This window comes from Podarcis gaigeae (genome assembly GCF_964106915.1).
Source record: "Podarcis gaigeae genome assembly, chromosome: 2".
Classification (NCBI taxonomy): domain Eukaryota; kingdom Metazoa; phylum Chordata; class Lepidosauria; order Squamata; family Lacertidae; genus Podarcis; species Podarcis gaigeae.
The window spans coordinates 50,276,193-50,297,888 of NC_139679.1; the positions used below are offsets into that span (position 1 = coordinate 50,276,193).

The following is a 21,696-nucleotide window of genomic DNA, read 5'->3' on the forward strand; positions in this document are numbered from 1 at the left end:
TCTTATAGGGTTTTTATGAAAACCTACGAGATGGCAGTGAAGGCCGCTAAGAAGTCCTACTTCTCGGCCTCCATTGCCTCCGCTAGCTCTCGCCCGGCACAATTATTTAGTATAATTAGGTCTTTAACGTCCCTTGAAGGACAGCCAAATTTAAATAACAATTTGACACACAGCTGTGAGGCATTTGCGAGCTTTTTTGCGGAGAAGGTCCTGTTGCTCCGCCATGACCTCCCTGCCAATTTGGATACAATAAAGGAACTGGAGGCGCCTCGACTGTCCTCAGGTCCAGTATTGGACCACTTTGACTGGATATCCCCAGCCGATGTGGACAGACTCCTCCAAGCTGGAAAGCCCACCACCTGTCCTCTTGACCCGTGCCCGTCTTGGCTGATTAGAGCGTGTCCAGACGAGGTGCGGGCCCCCCTGGGTGATATCATCAATTTGTCCCTTGGCACCGGGATATTCCCAGGGGAACTGAAGGAGGCAGTGGTGCGTCCGCTCTTAAAGAAAACATCATTAGATCCTTTAGATCAATTACCGCCCGGTTTCGAATCTTCCATTCCTGGGTAAGGTGATTGAAAGAGCGGTTGCTGAACAGCTTGGTAGGTTTCTGGATGAAACATTGGCTCTCGATCCATTCCAGTCCGGCTTCCGCGCTGGTCATGGGACCGAGACGGCTCTGGTCGCCCTAACAGGTGATCTCCGCAGGCAGCTGGATCGAGGCGGGTCGGGGCTGCTGATTCTTCTAGACCTGTCAGCAGCCTTCGACATGGTCGATCACGAACTCCTAGACCGCCGCCTTGCCGACGTGGGGATCCAGGGCACAGTCCTTCAATGGCTGCGCTCGTTTCTCTCTGGTCGGGGACAGAGGGTGGCGCTTGGGGGGGAATTGTCATCGCGCCACTCCTTGGTGTGTGGAGTGCCTCAGGGTGCGATTCTCTCCCCGATGCTTTTTAACATCTTTATGCGCCCCCTCGCCCAGCTTGTCCGGAGTTTTGGGCTGGGTTGCCATCAGTATGCCGATGACACCCAGCTCTATCTGTTGATGGACGGCCATCCTGACTCGGCCCCAGATACACTGACCAGATGTCTGGAAGCTGTGGCTGGATGGTTACGTGGGAGCCGGTTGAAGTTAAATCCTTCGAAGACAGAGGTCCTCTGGCTGGGACGGAGCGATATGGGATTGAGGGGGTAACTCCCATCTCTTGCGGGGGTGCAGTTAGTGCCAGCATCATCCGTTAAGAGTTTGGGTGTAATCTTCGATACCTCCCTCTCTATGGAGGAGCAGATTACAGCTATAACAAAGGCGGCATTTTTTCATCTCCGCCAAGCTAAGCAGTTGGCTCCTTATCTCTCTCGCCCTGACCTAGCCACTGTGATCCATGCGACGGTCACCTCCAGACTGGATTATTGTAACTCGCTCTACGTGGGGCTGCCCTTGAGACTGACCCAGAAACTCCAGCGGGTGCAAAATGCCGCGGCGAGACTCCTTATGGGGTCTTCGCTGCGAGATCATATTCATCCAGTACTATACAAGCTGCACTGGCTCCCGGTGGAGTACAGGATCAGGTTCAAGGTGCTGGTTTTAACCTTTAAAGCCCTATACGGCCTAGGACCCTCGTACCTACGGGACCGCCTCTCCTGGTATGTCCCACAGAGAAATTTACGGTCTGCAAATAAAAACATCCTAAAGATCCCAGGCCACAGAGAGGTTAGGCTGGCCTCAACTAGAGCCAGGGCTTTCTCGGCCGCGGCTCCAATCTGGTGGAACGCTCTGTCACAAGAGACTAGGGCTCTGCGGGACCTGACATCTTTCCGCAGGGCCTGCAAGACAGAGCTGTTCCACCAGGCCTTTGGTCAGGGCGCAGCCTGACCCCCTCCTCTGGCAACCTGCACAGGATTTTGCTTGATGGTTGCCATTAATTTGATTTTAATTAATTTTATAATGAATGTTTTTAGAATGTTGAACTATTTTGACTGTTGTTAGCTGCCCTGAGCCCAGCTTCGGCTGGGGAGGGCGGGACATAAATAAAATTTATTATTATTATTATTATTATTGTCAGGGTTTCAGGGACAGAGAGCGAGGGGGAGGGGTCCCAGGGTGACGAGGAAGAGGACGACGATGACCCGAGGTTGTCAGTGAGTCCGTCAAGTGAATCCGAGGATTCCCAAAAGGGAGCCCCCCTGGTCAGGCCAAGGGGCAGTAGAGAGGGAAGCAGTCAGAAGCAGGGGAACGAAGAGGGAATCCCCAGTGGGGGTTGGAGATCGGGACCGGCCTCTCCGTCGGAACGGAGTGAAGGGGGTGGAGTTACCAGTGTGTCAGAAGGAGCAGAACAGGGAGCAGAGAGGGGAAGGAGTTCGGAGCAGAACGTCCTGCCGGAAGGGGAGGAGTGTAGTACCGAGAGTAGCGTAACGGTCGAAAGGAAGGTCAGAGGCAACGTACGCGCGCCAAGTTCAAATGTGGAGGCGCGCGGAAATGAGGAGAGCCCTGAGGAGGAGCCTGGTCCCAAAGCACGAAGGAGGGGGGAGCAGGCGTCAGAAGACTCAGCCTCGGGGGAGTCCCGAAGGGAGGGAGCACAGGGGGGCAGGAAGACCCTGCGGAAAAGGAAGGAGAGGAAAAGGTGGAGCAGTACAAGCCTCTTAAGCTGGTGCAGGGGCGGGACTGACTCAGAGGGGACTTCAAACATCTAAGGGTAACAGATGCTGAGCCACGGAGCTTGGATGTAACGACAACAATGTTCTTCAATAAAACCTTTTGTATATAACTTGGACTGGATTTTGGTCTCTTGTGAGCTGGGACCTCGGGTGGCTCTGACAATTATTATTATTATTATTATTATTATTATTATTATTATTATAAGAGAAACTGCTGGGTTAGCTGTTGGACAGTGCCTTATTTGGTGAGCTTACAGCCAATGTGGTGCCATCCAGAAGTTGCTCAGTTATGACTCACCATTCTTGACCACTGGCTATGCTAGCTGGGCCTGATGGGACTTGGAACCCATTTGGAGAGTGCCACGTTGGCCACCCCTGGCTTACAGCAAGATCACTAAAAGAAGAAAAATGTTGACAGGCAACCTTCTTTTTTATGTATCCAGTACAGGACCAAACAACTTGAAGATGGGAGGCATACCAGTGAACGACAATCTGATTTCTTCCCAGAGCAGTGAATAAATTACCTTGTTTGAAAGAGAAGAGATTTCCCAGCAAGTGGGGAAAACAAGATTCCAAACCGGAGAGGAAGGCTGGCATAAAAGAACGTTACTAACTCGTATAACTCACTTGTACAATCTATACATCTGCTGCTTTAATCAGTGCACAATAGTAATAAAAATATTTGCTTTTCCATTTCTAACAAGATTATAAAGTCAAGGCATTTTTAGTAATCTTTAGGCCAGTTCCCAGACTCAGCATTCTAGGAACATGGTGGCTCACTAGAACAAGCATCCACCTGCCACTGTGCACAGAACATAATGTGACAGATAATATGCACTTAACCTGATTTATGCAGTCCTTTGCATTTTATTTGCACTTTTTATTAAGTGTATGTGCTGGCTTCTGTATTCCACTGCGCTTATAGGATACCTAAAAGACTGATCTTGTAAATCGGGTGTTTGTTAGCTCATTGAACTGGTAATTCCTATTTAAAATTCCCAATGAAGTTTAAAGGTTGACTGAAATTCTGTTTTTATTAAAGTACAACCTTGAACTGTTGTCATGAAATTGTCTTGCCATATATTACCACTGCACCCCCAGGAATGATAGCTCTTTTGTGTTTTAATTTCACACACACTCCGCAAATATGCAAGAAAAAGTTTCTGTATGAAAGAACCCTTACACCCTTTCTATAGACTATATACTTCCTGCAATTTAGTAATCAAACGTTATATGTGTTCTCTCATTTGCTCTGAATCATCCTTCATGGAATTTCTCCAAATTCCTCAGTATATTGCATAATTCATCTCGTTTTACTGACAAGAGAACTCTACAATTCCTGTATTGCTACTGTGTCAATATAATTGATTTTCTCACCTTTCCGACATGCTTATGCTATACCTTTTTGCTTGTTTCATTGCTCCGAGACAAAAGTACAGCTACATGGTTTTAGTACTATTATTGTATAACATACCCATTTATTTTAAAGAAGTCAATAAATGTATCATCTTGATTTGGGATTACTCAGAAATTTTGACATATTCATTTGCCTATGTATCTCCTGGCTACTGTGTAAAAACTGCACTGATTTAATAAACTGTGCCCAGTTTTGGGGCTTCAAGGTAGTTTTAAATTGCTTGTTATAACAGGAAAATGTAAACTTTGATTTGTGTGTTCTGGAAAATATGAATGTCTAAAAGCCCACTTGCTCCTGGTAATTTATATTCTGCTGCAATTGGAACTGAGATGGGGTAGAGTTCAGGATCGATCACTGTTCCCTGGAGCATTTGACCAGCACCAGAAGGAGCAGCAGTCAGTGATAAAGGTCTCCTGCTTAGAGCCTACAGCAACTATAATAATGCCATGATTATATAATGGGAAGGAAATTTGGAAGAAACTACAGAGCTTTCTAAAACAACTGAGCCATATGCCTCTGGCAGAATGCTATCAGCTAATTAGGTCATTTCTAGGAAAGTCAGATTTGTTCCCAAGTTTCTGAAATCTTATCAAAAAGATTGATTTCACAAGAGATATTATGGGACATATCCCAAACAGCTGGTACAGTCTATTCATCCCAAGTGGCAGTGTTGATGAGCATTTCCCCCCAGAAAAGTTAACTGAGAAAGTTTGTATTTTATTGATGAAATACTAATTCTGTGCATTGATCTTCACATTGTTTTGACTGGCATTGCAAATAACAAGCCAACCACTAGAAAAGGCAAACCAGTATGCTGCCCATGGATTAATTTTAAGTAGATGGTTGGTGGCCTTCCTTTGAGTAAATTCACTGGAGCAAAGGAACTCCAACTTGCCATTTGGAGTGGTACCTCGGGTTAAGAACTTAATTCGTTCTGGAGGGCCATTCTTAACCTGAAACTGTTCTTAACTTGAAGCACCACTTGAGCTAATGGGGCCTCCCGCTGCCACCGTGCCACCAGAGCACAATTTTTGTTCTCATCCTGAAGCAAAGTTCTTAACCCGAGGTACTATTTCTGGGTTAGCAGAGTCTGTAACCTGAAGCATATGTAACCCGAGGTACCACTGTACACATTGTCACTCATAATTCCTTGGCTGATCACAGATGACCTGATGATCACAACACCAGGCCCCACAAACACAGCAATCACCTTACCAAAGAATTCAACACATTTGCAATGCTGTCAGGCCTCCACTGGGAGCTGGAGGGTCACAGATTCCCCACCCTGGGCTCTTGTTTCATCCTCATTATGTACTGTCTCGCTGAAATGCTGGAAGATTTCTGACTGTGGTATTTCCCTTTCATATTTTGCTATAAAAGACAAGAATCACAAAAATGAAACTCTACAGCAACAAATTCAGATACTATAGGGTACAAATAACCAGAAACCTTAACAAACTATACCTCCACAACTACAACATCATGTGGTGAGAAAATAACAAAGACCTGAGGAAATGGAACAACACCAAGTTCACCCTCTCAGACAAAATAGCCATGATACCCCCCCCCCAATTAACCTACATATTCCAAGCCCTGCCAATTTGGATTCCCTCAACCCAACTCTATAAATGACAGGAAAAAACCAAACTTGTTTATTTTCTCACACAAAAAGCCAAGAATAAACCCCAAATGCCTGCACCTCCCTTCCTCTGGAAGGGGAATCCCCAATATAGAACTATACTACATTGTCAGCCAAGTGCACCCCATACCGTAATCGCATACATACTAGAAGACAAAATGAAACAATGAGAATACACAGAGATAGACACAATTGAAAACACCTCAGCCACAGCATACATTCCTTCAAAACAAAGGAAAATCCCCACAACACTAAACAGGTTCACACAGTCCATGCTCATAGCATGGAACGAAAAAGTAGGAAAACTATCCCACTAACCCCCCTGGCATTACGCAGCCCAAAACGTCTAAATAAAAACTTGGCAAGCCAAAGACTTACAACGCCTAACAAACATCTACAAAAATACTGTATTTTTCGCACCATACGACACACTTTTTCCCTCCTAAAAAGTAAGGGAAATGTGTGCGTCCTATGGAGCGAATGCAGGGGGGAGACAGGCGGGAAAAGCCCCCAAGAGCCGCACACAAGCTCTGTGCGCTCTTGGGGGCTTTTCCACAGGAGGGAGAAGGGACTGACTGGCCGCATCAGTCCCTTCTCCCACCTCGTAGAAAAGCCCACAGGAGCCACGCACCCTTTAAAGAGTGCACAGCTTCTGTGGGCTTTTGCGAGAGGTGAGGGAATCCCCCCACCTCCCAGGAAAGCCAGGAGAAGACGTGCAGACCTTTTAAAGAGCGCGCGGCTTCTGCCGGTTTTGTGGGAGGTGGGGGAATTTCCCCACCTCCTAGAAAAGCCAGCAGAAGCCGCTCAGCCCCTTTAAAGAGTGCACGGCTTCTGCGGGAGGTGGGGGAATTCCCCCACCTCCCGCAAAAGCAGGGAGAAGGTCTGGGAGAAGCGCACAGGCTGCACGCTTCTGTCCCCTTCTCCCCAAAATGTGGGCTTTTGCAGGAGGTGGAGGAATTCCCACAAAAGTTTACTACCTCCTCTTCCCCATGCTGTCCCTCTCCACCTCTCTTCTCCCCCAACCTTATACCGACTACAACATTAATGTCTCACATTGAATATAACTGATCTGTAGAAAGGACTTTATGATCTGAAAACAGAGGTGATGTATGTTGTCAGGACTGCCGCTAGGTCCCAGCTCACAGAGGACCAACGCCCAGTGAATATTATATACAAAAGTCTTTATTGAAGTTTAGTTTCCATTTCCAAGCTCTGGGCGCGCAGGCCCACGTCTTAACGCTAGACCGGCTAAGTCCCCTCTGACTCACTGCTCCACCCACACCAGTTTAAGATTCTAGCCCGGCTCCACCTCTTGCGCTGCTCTTTCCTGCGTTGGGTCCTTCTGCCCTCTGGGGTTCCCTCCTTCCTGGACTCCTCTGACGCGGAGCCTCCTGAGTCTTGCCCCTCCCTCCGGCGGGCTTTAGGACCTGGCTCCCTTCCCGGGCTCCCCGCTGTGCCGCGCTCCTGTACATTTGAACTTGGCGCGCGCGCCCAGCCGGTGACTTTCCTTCTGACCGTTTCCCCACTTCCTGATGTGGGTGTTGCCAAACCTGACTCCTCTCCTCCCTCTGGTGGTGAGGACACTGGTCCCGACTCCTGGGACTCCCCCTCCCCACTGCGCTCTGGTGGAGACGCTGGCCCTGATCTCCAGCTGCTGCTCAGGGACTCCCCGCTGGCCCCTCCCTCTTGAGGTTTCTCCCTTGGAATCTCCCTTGCTCTGGCCACCGGCGCTCCCTTCTGTGAGTCCTCCGATTCGCTAGAGAGGCTTGTGGAATAACTCTGGCCACTGTCACTGCCTGCGCCCCCCTCGTACTCCTCCTCCTCACTCTCCATTTGCTCCCCCTCCTGTGTCTCTCCTTCTGAACCCCTGACATCCATCCCCCCTCGAAGCCCCCCCTTCCCCCCTCCCCCTCTTCCGGTGCGGGTTCCGGGTGCTCCATTGTTGTAGGGGTGAGTCCAGGATACAGCTCGTCCCCTGAGGCTTGCAACCATCGAGATAAGTCCGGGAAGTCCCCCATGGGCTCGTCGACGACGACCTCCTCCGCTTCCATCTCCTGCGCGGTGTGCTCGAAATCTGAGCTCGACCCCAAATCACCCAAGAGCCCTCCTCCCCCTGTTGCTTGATGGGGGTCCACCTCCCAGGGCCCCTTCGGCATGTCTCTGCGCCAGCCCACTTCGGGTTGGTCCTCCCACCAATAAGATCCCCCCGTGCCAAAACCTGAAAGCGATCCCTCCGGGGAGCTGCCTCCCGGAGCCGAGTCCTCAGCTGACGAGAAACCCCGGAAAGTGCTGGCCGAGAGTGTGGGTGTGAACAAACAATCCTCGAAAAAGCCCGCCGGCATAGGCTTGTGCGGGAAAAGTGTGTGGAATTCTTCCTTGAGCAACTGCTCTTCCACTGCGTAATCCGGCACCCACCTGTTGGCGCTGGCCGGGGTGTCCTCTGTGGCGAGAAGATATTCAATCCCGTCCTCCCCCCACCTTGAGTCTAAAATCTCAGTGGCTTCATTAAGTGGCTCCCCTTTCGGCGACCCCCTTTTTTGGGCGCTTCTCTGAGCGGGTCTGGCGCCTTCCCCGGTGCTTGAAACCTGTGGGGCTCTCTGTAGGGCGTGAGCACTGATCTATGAAAGACCGGGTGCATTCTGGAACCCTCCGGGAGTGTCAACCGGAAGGCCACTGGGTTGATCTGCGCCTCTACTTGGTAAGGCCCTAGCTGCTTGTGCCCTAGTTTCTTCTTGGCTAACGATCTGGCTGGAACTGCTTGTGCTGCCAACCAGACCCAGTCTCCCACCTGGATGTCCTCCCCAACCCTCCTGTGTCGATCTGCCTGCACTTTGTAAGCCTGTTTTGCCAACTCTAACTGCCTCCTGAGCTGCTCGTGGATCTCCTGCAACTCCGCTGCCACGTCCTCTGCTCCCTGTGGCTCCCCCTCCCGCACTGTGTCCAGACCCGGGAAGGTTCTGGGATGCCTCCCGTAGTTGGCGAAAAATGGTGTCACCCCCGTGGACCCGTGCTTCGTGTTGTTGTAGGCAAACTCGGCCAACGGTAGATAGTCCACCCAGGTCGATGGCTGCTGGTTCGCGTAGCATCTCAGGTACTGCTGCATGATGGCGTTGACCCTTTCCGCCTGCCCGTTAGTTTGCGGGTGTCTCGCCAACGCCAGGCTGACCTTGACGTTCAGGAATCCCATCAGCTTTTGCCAGAAGTTGGAGATGAACTGGCGCCCCCGGTCGGACAAAATAGACCGTGGTAGGCCGTGCACCTTGAACACGTGGTCTATGAACATCTTAGCGGTCTGCTCGGCCGTGGCCACCTTCGCGCACGGAATGAAGTGGGCCATCTTGGTGAACAGGTCCACTACCACGAGCACTGCCGTCTTGCCCCTTGAGCTGGGTAGATCTGTGACAAAGTCCAGGGCCACCCTCTCCCACGGTACGAACGGTGTCTGTAGCGGTTCCAACAGGCCCGCCGGCGGCTGGTGCACAGGCTTAGCCCTTTGGCAGGTGTCGCACCTATTGACATAGTCCGCGACATCCCCCCACATCTTAGGCCACCAAAAGTCTCTGGCTACTAAGTCCACCGTCTTCTCCTTGCCGAAGTGCCCCGCGCTGGGCGCGTCGTGCAGCTGTTGCAGGACCTTCGCGCGGAGGCTGTCTCCTGGTACGTAGAGGACTCCCTTGCGTAGGAGCAGGCCGTCGCGCACTTGGAATTCGTCGCCCCTCGCCTTGCCACTGCACACCTCCTCCATCTTGGCTCGGGCGAACGAGTCCGTTTGCAGCGCGCGGCACACCGCGTCCAGGTCCACCGTGGCTGACGCGCATGCCCACGCCTGTGGTGTGAAAATGTGCTTGGCCGCCGCCGGTGCCTCTGCCTCCAGATACTGCGGTTTTCTGGACAGCGCGTCCGCCAAGACGTTGCTGTTTCCTGGGATGTACTCAATTCTGAAGTCGAAATCTGCAAAGAACTCCGCCCAGCGGATGTGTCGCTGGTTCAGGAACCTCGCCGTGCGCCAGTACTCCAAGTTCTTATGGTCTGTGCGGACCTGCACCGTGTGCTTGGCTCCGACGAGGAAGTGCCGCCACGCCTTGAAGGATGCATGTATGGCCAGCAACTCCCTGTCCCAGATGGTGTAGTTCTGCTCCGCTTTGCTGAGTTTTCTGGAGTAGAAAGCGCAGGGCCTCCAGTCCCCCTGGTGGTCTTGCTGCAACAGAACGGCTCCCACGGCCCTGTCTGAGGCGTCCGTCTCCACTCTCATGGGCCTGCTGGGATTTACGTGCAGTAGGTTCTCCTCGGAAGCGAAGAGCTGCTTGAGCTTCTGAAAGGACTGCTCTGCCTGCTCCGTCCAGATGAACCTCTTCTTCTTGGAACTGAGGGTGTCGGTGATGGCCGCTGTCTGCATGGCGAAACCCTTGATGAACTTGCGATAAAAGTTGGCAAAACCGACAAACCTCTGTACTTCCTTCCTATTGCGTGGGCTCTTCCAGTCCAGTACTGCACGTACCTTGGCACCGTCCATAGCCAGTCCCTTGTCGGACAGTTTGTAGCCCAAGAAATCCACCTCCGTCTTGTCGAACTGGCACTTCTCCAGCTTGGCGTACAGCCTGTGCTCCCGCAGCCTCTGCAGAACTTCCCTAACATCTCTCTCGTGAGCCTCCGGCGATTCCGAGAAGATCAGGATGTCATCCAGGAAGCAGACGCACTTCTTGTAGAGGAGACCCGCCAAGACATGATGCATGAAGGCTTGAAAGCAGTGGGAACCATTTTTTAATCCAAAAGGCATAACTTTGTATTCATAAGTGCCCAGCGGCGTAAACATGGTTGTTTTCCACTCGTCGCCTTCCCGTACGCGAATGAGATTGTACGCTCCGCGCAGATCCAACTTGGTAAAGATGCGACCCTTCCTCACCGTCGCCAGCAGGTCATCGATCTTGGGCATAGGGAAGGCTGAGGGCTTGGTCTTGAGGTTCAAGACGCGGAAATCAACAACCAGCCTCTTCTGGGGCGTATCCCTCTTCTTTACAAAGAACACGGGACTGCCTCCTGCCGCCTTGGACTCCCGGATGAATCCCCGCTTCAGGTTGTGATCTATGAACTCCCTGAGCTCTTGCAATTCATCCTCAGACATGGAGTACAGTTTCCCCGTCGGGAGCGTCGCCCCGGGCAGGAGGTCGATCTTGCAGTCGTAGGGTCTGTGGGGAGGCAGCTTATCCGCCTCTTTCTCGCAGAAGACCTCCAAAAACTCCTTGTATTTGTTAGGCACCGCTTGCAACATGCCCAAGTTCAGCTGTGGTCCATCCTCGTGCCCCTCATCTTCCAAGTCCGCCAGGATGCAGTGTTCTGCGCAGTAAGAGGAGCCGAAGGTCAGTTGCCGCTGGTACCAAGCTAATGCCGGGCTGTGCCTATCCAGCCAACTCATTCCCAACACTATGGGCGTGTCTGACAGGCGGGTGACGTTGAAGCTGATGACCTCACGGTGGTTTCCAATGCGCATCACCATTGGCGGCGTCTGCTGTAGCACTTGCCCTCCCAGTAGCTCCCTGCCGTCCACTGTGATGACTTTCAGAGGTACCGCCGCTGGCAGAAGGGCTATGCCATGTTGCTGGATGAACTGCATGTCTATAAAATCTGCATTGCTCCCCGAGTCGATGGTGATGGGAATTTCCACAAGTAGCCCATTGGGGAGCTGAAGGGATGCGGTGAGCTGCACTACTGGTTTGGGTGGGAGGGGGTCGGTGGGCTGTAAGATCCCTGGGGATTGCTTCACTGACTTGTCTGGCTGGTCCCCAGAGACGCCATCTCCAGCCAGACAGTGGAGTTTTCCTGCTGCGACTCCCTCTGCTGAATTGCGTCTGTTACTGTCGCTGCGGCTGCAGTATGCTTGTGAAACCGCTGGGGACACTCTTTTGCCATATGCTGAGCACTGTCGCAGATGTAGCACTTCCTGGTTCCTCTAGGAGGCTTCATCTTGACTGCTCCCGGAGTTAGGGCTCCGACTGTGGAGTGAGCCTTAGCACCACCTATCTCCATCGGCTCCTCTCCCCCTCCCAGCGGAGGCATGGATCGAGCGCGCGCCGCCTCCTTGGGGAAGGGAGGCAGTCCTCTCGCTGGCGTGCGTCCCAAATGCCCTTCCTCCTTGCCCCAAGGGCGTCCTTCCAACCGAACCCCAATGGAGAGTGCCCGTTCCACCACGTCCTTGGTGGTTTGGGGTCTTCCCCCCCTTGCGATCTCGTCTTTCACAGCTCCGCTCAACCCCTCCCAGAACAGGTCTCTGACGGCAGGCGATTCTTTCTCCCAGGCTAGTACATTCACCAATCCGAAAAAACGTGAATGATATTGCCTCACAGTGGCTTTACCTTGTCTTAGTCCGTGAATCTCCCTCCTAGCGATATCCACATCAATCTCAGATAAAAAACACGCATCCATCACTTTAATGAAGGCAGCCGCATTTTGGAGGGCTGGATCCTTGTCTCTCCATAGATTGCGCAGCCACGATTTTGCCTCCCCCCGTAAATGCGAAATAATAAATCCCACTCTCTCTTCCTCATTTTTAAAGTCTTTGTCAAGCAGCTGCAATGCATAAATTACATCTGCTCTGAAGTTAGGATACTCCTGCAGGTCCCCATTGAAGTGAGATACCAGGCTCCCTCCTCTGTTTCCCAGCCCAATCCCTTCTGGTCTGGTGGCCGGTAGCCTCTGTGTACTTAGCACTTCTAACCTGGTTCGCAGATCCTGGCAGGCAGCAGCTGCTTCCTGTTCTTTCTTTCTGGAAGCCGCAATTTCTGCAGTCAACTGCGTCACTGCGTTTTGCAAACTCGCTATCCTCTCTTCGGTAGTCATTTCCCTGTTTTTCGTGAGCTCGCGAAGCACCAATCTTCACCCCTCGCTGCTTTCCCGCACTCCACGAGGTTGCAAAATTGGTGAAAATAGAGAGGGGACTTACTGTCAGGACTGCCGCTAGGTCCCAGCTCACAGAGGACCAACGCCCAGTGGATATTATATACAAAAGTCTTTATTGAAGTTTAGTTTCCATTTCCAAGCTCTGGGCGCGCAGGCCCACGTCTTAACGCTAGACCGGCTAAGTCCCCTCTGACTCACTGCTCCACCCACACCAGTTTAAGATTCTAGCCCGGCTCCACCTCTTGCGCTGCTCTTTCCTGCGTTGGGTCCTTCTGCCCTCTGGGGTTCCCTCCTTCCTGGACTCCTCTGACGCGGAGCCTCCTGAGTCTTGCCTCTCCCTCCGGCGGGCTTTAGGACCTGGCTCCCTTCCCGGGCTCCCCGCTGTGCCGCGCTCCTGTACATTTGAACTTGGCGCGCGCGCCCAGCCGGTGACTTTCCTTCTGACCGTTTCCCCGCTTCCTGATGTGGGTGTTGCCAAACCTGACTCCTCTCCTCCCTCTGGTGGTGAGGACACTGGTCCCGACTCCTGGGACTCCCCCTCCCCATTGCGCTCTGGTGGAGACGCTGGCCCTGATCTCCAGCTGCTGTTCAGGGACTCCCCGCTGGCCCCTCCCTCTTGAGGTTTCTCCCTTGGAATCTCCCTTGCTCTGGCCACCGGCGCTCCCTTCTGTGAGTCCTCCGATTCGCTAGAGAGGCTTGTGGAATAACTCTGGCCACTGTCACTGCCTGCGCCCCCCTCGTACTCCTCCTCCTCACTCTCCATTTGCTCCCCCTCCTGTGTCTCTCCTTCTGAACCCCTGACATATGTACTTTTGTAAAAAAAAAAAAAACTTTAATAAAAACAATTTAAAAAACAATAATTCCTTGGCTGATCTGCTGGTGACTATTCTCAAATATATGTGTGTGCTGCTATATATGAGCCAGAGGAACTAAGCAAATCAAAATTATTTGTGCAGACATACCCAACTCTTCTAATGCTGGTCTTAAAAACAACAATATAAAAACTCAACTATGAGTTGTTAATAATAATAATGATCATGCTTATTTTTATACAGCGTCCGTACACTTACTAGGAATCAATGATCCTGGAATATATTAAAGTATTTGTGTCCACTAAGTATCAATACAGAAAAACAGTTCTACAGCCTTTGCTGCTAACATCACATTTCTCATTTGCATGTGAATTATGATCTCATGCTCACCGTCTGTTACAGAAAATAACACAGAGACAGTTTTGACACCAAGGGTGAATCATTCTAACACTATGAAGTGGAGAATGAATAAGTTAATCCTTTTCCATCAATCAAATTTGGTAAGCCCTATTCATTGCTTAATTGTTTAATATACAAGCTTTTCAGGTGTCTGAACAAGCTATAATATAATGTTATAGACTGTCTTGGTTGTCTCTTAGGGCAGACCTAGGTCACTGAGCCTGAGTTTCTACAGCTGCTGCCCTCGATGAACCACCATTAGCAGGATTGGCAGCAACAGCAGCAGATAGGTTCTATGCCACTATACAAATACACTTACAAATACAAATACAGTGGTACCTCGGGTTACATACGCTTCAGATTACATACGCTTCAGGTTACAGACTCCGCTAACCCAGAAATATTGCTTCAGGTTAAGAACTTTGCTTCAGGATGAGAACAGAACAGAGAACAGAAATTGTGCTCCGGCGGCGTGGCAGCAGCAGGAGGCCCCATTAGCTAAAGTGGTGCTTCGGGTTAAGAACAGTTTCAGGTTAAGAATGGACCTCCGGAACGAATTAAGTACTTAACCCGAGGTACCACTGTACACTATGCAAATACATTTTCTCTGAAAGGTTTCCACAATTTTGACTACTAGTGTAGATAGTAACTGTGCGGTGTGCCAGCCCTCCTTCAACCTGGGAAATTGTGGTTGTTCTATCAGCCAGCCCCTGTGTTGAGGAAAATATGAACAAAAGTCTCTCCTCCAGACTTTTCTACTGATCACGGTGCCTTGAGCCCTGTGAGCACCAGTTTCCTAGCTAGGTTTGGCCCAACAGTCAGTCTGGATGATTTTTTTCTTTCAAAAACCCATCCTAAATTATGTAGCCATGACATTTAATAGACGTTTTATCACCAAACAGCAATGGATTAATGCACGGAAAATGCTCAATTACAGAGACCATCCTGAGAAATCCTTTGAAGTTTCGTCAAATGTTTGGACTTTGTTCAGTGAATGTATTGCTTTTTTTAATCTTGGGCTCACACTTCCTATGGGTGAAAATGACAGAGAAAAGTAGCACTGCCAGTGCAAACTCACAAGAGATAGCTAGCAAAAGTTTCAGCTAGATGCAGCTAAATGCGACTGAAATCAATAGAACTCAGTGCTGAATTAAATGTTTACAGGGACTACTTTTTGTAGGGCTGTTGTGTTACAAATGATAAAATGTAATCTGTTTTTCAGGTGAAACATTTTTATGTCTACTTAATTAGAGTGTAAACTTTGCCCGTGACCACAATATATGAAAATTACAAATGAAATATGAAACGTAACACCAAGCCAGCAATTATTGACCAATTTGTTAGAATCACTAAAGTTGGGAAGTAAAAGACTCCTGGTGGTAGGCAAATCCAGGACTCCAAAAAATGAAATTGATATATCAATAAACTCTGCTTTATCGCCAGTCTCCTCATAAAACTTTATCTTTGTATAAGCTTAAGGCATCAAACTGCCCTTCCATTCTAATCAAAACTTGATAAATTCCATTTCTGTGACCCAGCTGACAACTTCCTAAAGAATTGTAACATGGGTTGTACCAGAGGTTTTGCAAAGAGCTGGGGAATATACAGGCCCATAGAGTAGGCTCCTCGATTCGGAAGGTGGTTCACACCTTCCACCAAACACAGATACGAGCGGCCTCTGCAAAAACGATACAAGTGCTTGTGCAAGTGTATGTGTACTTCTTCGTACAGCTCAAGTACTGTCTACACAGTTACAAACTACACACTCATTCAACACTACATATGAATAACTGCATGTACACAGGTCAGCTACTTGTGAACACAGGAACAAAAAATGTACAGTCGTCAGATGTAACATGTGAGCACCCCTTAAATCATCCTGACTTGTGGAGAGCAGTAAAAGTGGGCAGGGGAGACGAGCATGTGTACTCGTCCCTGCCCATCATCCCTGCATGCTAAGTTAACCTGTTTTCCAAGGTGTCTTTTGAAGATCAAGAATCCGTAGGTTTTTGTTTTGAAGGAGCAGAATACAAGTTGATACACCAAACAAGCAATAGTGTATCAGCAGAGGGCGAGGAACTTGCTTATAAACGTCCTACAGCATTCTTCTCCAGGCAATGGAGAAGACAGAAACAGGGATGCCTTTGAGGCCTGGGGGAACAGAGATGGAGGAAAAACCTCCAGCAGCAGCCTGTTGAATATTACCCAAAGACTCTCCATGATGCAGCTGAATGGCAACCTTTCTTCATTTTACTGGCCTTCTAGCCTTCCTGTAGGCTAGGATGTTACAAGAAAGGCCTCAATTTCTAAAGTCAATTCTAAGGTGACCCAAAAGGTATGGCTTTGCCCTCCACAAGACTGATAGGAAAATATGTCCACTGCAAGCACTGTATCACCTAGGCTGCATTTACATTGCAGTTTGTTCCATTTCCCTATCTGTTAATTTCCACAGTATATTTGAGCTTTCACACAACGTAAAAGCCACTTTTCCATATTACTTGCAAAGAGATTTTTTTCTGGATTTTTCTGTCCTTTTCCATTCCATGAAATGGAAAAGAGCACTATATTTGCACAAAAATCCACTATAGTTCCAGAAGTGGCTTTTACATTGGATAAGTTATGGTATAATATGGAACTTACAGGGGAAAGTTGTGAAAACTGGCATCTGATTGCACCTAAGGCTGCATTTATTGTGTTAGTTTTACTTATACTAGTGCTTCTCTCTTGATTTCCAGAAGTGATTTTTACATTATTTGAAAGATTACATAAAATGTGAATACCAACAAGTAAGAAAACGTTGGCAAGATGGAATAAAGTGCTGTCTAAATGCAGCTGTAATGTAGATCTGTTAGCCCAGGCAAAGTAATAGATTTTCCTTACCCTTTCAGAGAATGGCCTGCATGATTGGGAAGCTATATTTACTATGTTGAAGAATAGTGAACCCATGGAGTGGTAGTTTTAAACAATCAGATTAAAGGCAGAGGCTTGGATTCAAAATTCCCATGAGTAGAGCTCTGCTGGAAGAAGAAGAAGGGTGAAGCAAGTTTTGCCAATTCCTCTTCCCCACTGCAGCTCCTTCAAAACCTGTTCTGGAGGATTGGTGACACTTTGGAATGGTGTTGGAGATGAAGGAGAAATAGACAAATATTGTGAGTGTCCTCCAGTTATTGAGCCCTTCCTTGCACAGAAAGGATACTCTGGGTCCAACCCACATGACACACGCATACACAACCAACTTTTACAGAAATGGCAAGCCCATAACAATACAGGAAACACGAGATAAACTAGGGGACACTCCAATGGTGGCTAACCCACCACCAACTACAAGCCTTACTAAACAACCCAGCAACAAAAACAGCAGCTAGCAGGCCACTGACTAGCTTTGAGAAACTCCTCCCAACAACAGAAGGACACAGTAAAGGGTTGGTCTCTACAATACTACTCCAAGACACTACAGACCCCTTTAACACAATTAAAAACCAATGGGAGCAGGAATTAAACCATACCAAGTGGTCTAGACTATGGTCTAAACCACCATTCAAATCTATCTCAGCCAAAAGACGAGAGGTTACCCTAAAACATATATACAAATGGTACCTAACACCACAGACGCTAGCACAGATATACCCAGGAACTTCATCTAAATGCTGGAGAGGCTGCACCACAATAGGCACATACCTCCACATGTGGCAATCCTTCTGGATATCAGTGCTGCAGGAAATTTCCAAAATAACAAAACAGGTAATAGAAGCAACTCCAGAACACGCCTGTCAGGACTGCCGCTAGGTCCCAGCTCACAGAGGACCAACGCCCAGTGGATATTATATACAAAAGTCTTTATTGAAGTTTAGTTTCCATTTCCAAGCTCTGGGCGCGCAGACCCACGTCTTAACGCTAGACCGGCTAAGTCCCCTCTGACTCACTGCTCCACCCACACCAGTTTAAGATTCTAGCCCGGCTCCACCTCTTGCGCTGCTCTTTCCTGCGTTGGGTCCTTCTGCCCTCTGGGGTTCCCTCCTTCCTGGACTCCTCTGACGCGGAGCCTCCTGAGTCTTGCCCCTCCCTCCGGCGGGCTTTAGGACCTGGCTCCCTTCCCGGGCTCCCCGCTGTGCCGCGCTCCTGTACATTTGAACTTGGCGCGCGCGCCCAGCCGGTGACTTTCCTTCTGACCGTTTCCCCACTTCCTGATGTGGGTGTTGCCAAACCTGACTCCTCTCCTCCCTCTGGTGGTGAGGACACTGGTCCCGACTCCTGGGACTCCCCCTCCCCACTGCGCTCTGGTGGAGACGCTGGTCCTGATCTCCAGCTGCTGCTCAGGGACTCCCCGCTGGCCCCTCCCTCTTGAGGTTTCTCCCTTGGAATCTCCCTTGCTCTGGCCACCGGCGCTCCCTTCTGTGAGTCCTCCGATTCGCTAGAGAGGCTTGTGGAATAACTCTGGCCACTGTCACTGCCTGCGCCCCCCTCGTACTCCTCCTCCTCACTCTCCATTTGCTCCCCCTCCTGTGTCTCTCCTTCTGAACCCCTGACAACGCCCTATTAAATATCTTCCAGGACAATAACACACACTACAAGGAATTCATAAGTCACTTACTCTCATGCGGTTAGAAATATCATAACTAGACACTGGAAGGACCTATCAGGAGTAAACATAGACCACTGGTACCAAAATGTATGGGAAACCACAACACTAGAAAACCTAACCAATAAACTCAAACTAGCATGGGGAAAAGCTACGGAGGATGCCTTCACCCAAGTGTGGTTCCCCTTTATTACATACTCAGCACAACAGGACAATGACCTATCCGCCCCAACAGCATACAAATCAATATGGCTAACCTGACCCAACAACTTAGCCCGCTTCCCTCACACAAATAAGCCACACCACTATCAACTAAACACAACCAACCAAGCTCGGGAACCCCATACCTCTCGCAATATCAATAAAAATAAATAAATAAATACACAAAGGAGATGCCCGTGTGATGCTGACACAACCCCCCCACACATTAAGAAACTGCAAGGTGTCTATGACAAAAATGTCTCTCACCAAACATAATCGAACTGTGAAAAAGACTCTGAATTGAAAGTGGAGACAATAGATGTACCATTCCCTGTTTAGTTTTTTGCTTTGTAACACAAAACCCCCCAATTTTTTTAAAGGAGGGACCTTTTGTATTTCCAAATATTCTGAGAGATTAAAATTCACAAGCGTTCCTCAGTAAATGAGATGCTACTGAATCACAGAATCATAGAACTTCTGGAGTTGGAAGGGCTTCCAAAGGTCATCTAAACCCCCTGCAATGCAGGAATCTCAAGAAGCAGTTTACCAACAAATTTGTTTGTTTGTTGTTTTGAAGTGGTCCTTGTTCCAGGGAAGTCTGAGTTACTAGGCTATTCCTTAGGGGTTGCCAAGGCCTATTTTATGAACTGTGAGCAGCCCATTTCCATCCAAGCTGATCGTAATAAGAACCCTGTAACATGTTCACTTGTTCCCCTTTCCCCTCCACATCAGATTTTCCTTTCCTAAAGTTGTAATCCTAAGGGCAGGGACTGTTTTTAAAATATTTTAAAATAAGCCACTCTGAGAGTTGTTCTGGCTAAAGAGCTTTGAAAAAAGAACAAATGAAATATAATAAAATAAATAAAATATAAAATAATAAAAAAATCCTTCCAGTAGTACCTTAGAGACCAACTAAGTTAGTTACTGGTATGAGCTTTCGTAGAGGATACTTTTCCGACATTATGTTTCCGTACAGCCTTAGACAGGAGTATGTATGTTCTTTTCTCCAAAATGTAATTTCAGGTTTAGCCTTAAAAGCTGTTACAATTTTCATACATTATGTAGCAACCTTACATATATTTCATCTTTTACTTGCAAGGGAATTGTCTGGATGAATAGTACATGTATCTACTTGCTAATGGACTCATCATCAACAGCAATGCTTTAGGAGCAATTCTGTAGACTTTTCACAAGTGATCCTGAAATTGCTTCTCACATTCCCCATATCTGTAATTTAAAAATAAAACCTGCATTGGCTGAAATGCACATAATGGCTTTTAACTCCATTTGCACTGAACGTCAGTACTGAGATGCGCTTTGTTTCAGCATCACTTAAGAAAGCGTTTGAAGTTGTATATAGTGCTGATTTAGAAACAGATATTGGTGTACTTGTGCAAATGTGTGGAAACATGGTGGGAGCCTTCCCACACTCTAAAACATATAATAGGAGAAGCAGCCGTTTGGCTTATGTACTTACCTGCACAAGGTTTTGCAGCTCTGAATAGACCAACCATATTTTTTCCAGTGTGCTTCTAACAGCTTTCACAAGAGGGAGCTATTCACCTACAGTAGTCAAAACACACTGAGTCAGTTGAATAAATACTTGAAAACTATGGCAAAACATAAAACCAGTACCTTGTTTTTCACCCTTTTAAATCATTTTATAACTTCATTAGAAGTAAATATTTGAGTAAAAGCAACAAAGAGCTTTATAGCACATTAAACACTAACAAATTTATTATAGCTTAAGCTTTTTGTGGGCTACAGTCCACTTCATCAGATGCATAAAGTATCCTGAAATGCAGGAACATATATACGTTGCTGGTGTGTGGGTAAGCAGAAGGCAAAACAATGTAGAAAAGCATGGGTGGTGATCATTATTATCACTCACTCTTCAGCCACACTCTAAACCATGTTTCTCAGAAGCAGAACTCTCTCTCTCTGAATGCTCTCAGGTAAGTTGGGCTAGGATTGCAGCCTATGTGTGTTAATTGGTTATCAATGCCAGGATGTCTGTGTTATCAACATTATTTTGTTTTTGTCGGGTGGCGCTGTGGTCTAAACCACCGAGCCTCTTGGGCTTGCCAATCATAAGGTCGGTAATTCGAATCCGTGCAGCAGAGTGAGCTCCCGTTGTTTTGTTCCAGCTCCTGCCAACATTTCAGTTCAACAAAAGCATAGCAGCACAAATAGGCATTGCTGCAGCAGGAGGGTAAATGGCATTTCCATGCGCTCTGGCACTCATCATGATATTCCGTGCACCAGAAGCAGTTTAGTCATGCTGGCCACATGACCCGGAAAAGCTGTCTGTAGACAAACACTGGCTCCCTCGACCTGAAAGCAGAGATGAGCACCGCATCCCATAGTTGAATTCGACTGGACTTAACCATCCATGGGTCCTTTACCTTTTACCTTTGTGAATTACCAGTTACCTACATAATTGTCACTTTCTCTGTACTTTCTGCATTTTATTTCCCTCTCATTTCTGTGCACAGTCTCTCTACTGACCATATACCTGCAACAAAGGTTGTACTGTATGAATCTGACTAAGTAGTCCACAAAAGCTTATGGCACAATAAATTTGTGAAGTGTTCAACATGTCAAAATACACTTTCTTGCAAGACAATTTAAGATGGTTACTTCTCTGGAGAATATTTTAGTGTTTCTTGAATGCAAACAGCTAAGTTTTAATTAAATGTCAAGCTGCAAAAGAGATGAGGGCTGCTATCCTACACCCACTTACCTATGTGTAAGCCCAATTGAACTCAGAGGGACCTAATTCTGAGTAGGCAGTTAAAGCCTTATGCTGTAGGAGAGCTTAGCAAATTTGACTTGGGTGAAATATTTCTACACAGCTCTTAAGAAGCAGGAAAGTTGAAGCATAGGGCATTCCTGAACATCTATTCAGAAGAAGGTCCCACTGAATCAGCAGTTGGAAGGGGCCCAGCTGTCTGCACAACTCAAAAGTTCAATGGGGATTCATTCCAGGCTTAGAAGGTTTGTGAGGAGCCTCCACACAGAGGGGGCAAATGCAGCCTCTCTATTCAGCCCTTAGGACTCTCCCCAGCTGACACTCTTTCTCCTCAGGGCACGCCCTTCA

The 21,696-nt window shown here is 48.3% G+C and overlaps 1 protein-coding gene and 1 long non-coding RNA gene across 12 annotated transcripts in view; one reads left to right on the forward strand and one right to left on the reverse strand.

Moving 5' to 3' along the window:
- DOCK2 (dedicator of cytokinesis 2) overlaps nucleotides 1-4,288 on the forward strand; it is a 249,142-nt gene extending 244,854 nt beyond the window's left edge. For all 7 annotated transcript variants that reach the window (XM_083718724.1, XM_083718730.1, XM_083718728.1 and 4 more), the window contains one exon: nucleotides 3,099-4,288. In XM_083718724.1, coding sequence (XP_083574850.1) covers nucleotides 3,099-3,170 — 72 coding nt within the window. In that variant the 3' untranslated portion in view covers nucleotides 3,171-4,288. The remainder of the gene's footprint in view (nucleotides 1-3,098) is intronic.
- The window catches only part of LOC310835225, a 53,527-nt gene that overhangs the window by 13,803 nt on the left and 18,028 nt on the right, over nucleotides 1-21,696 (reverse strand). For all 5 annotated transcript variants that reach the window (XR_014559427.1, XR_014559428.1, XR_014559429.1 and 2 more), the window contains exon 3: nucleotides 20,074-20,159. This is a non-coding gene — a long non-coding RNA (uncharacterized lncRNA). The remainder of the gene's footprint in view (nucleotides 1-20,073; nucleotides 20,160-21,696) is intronic.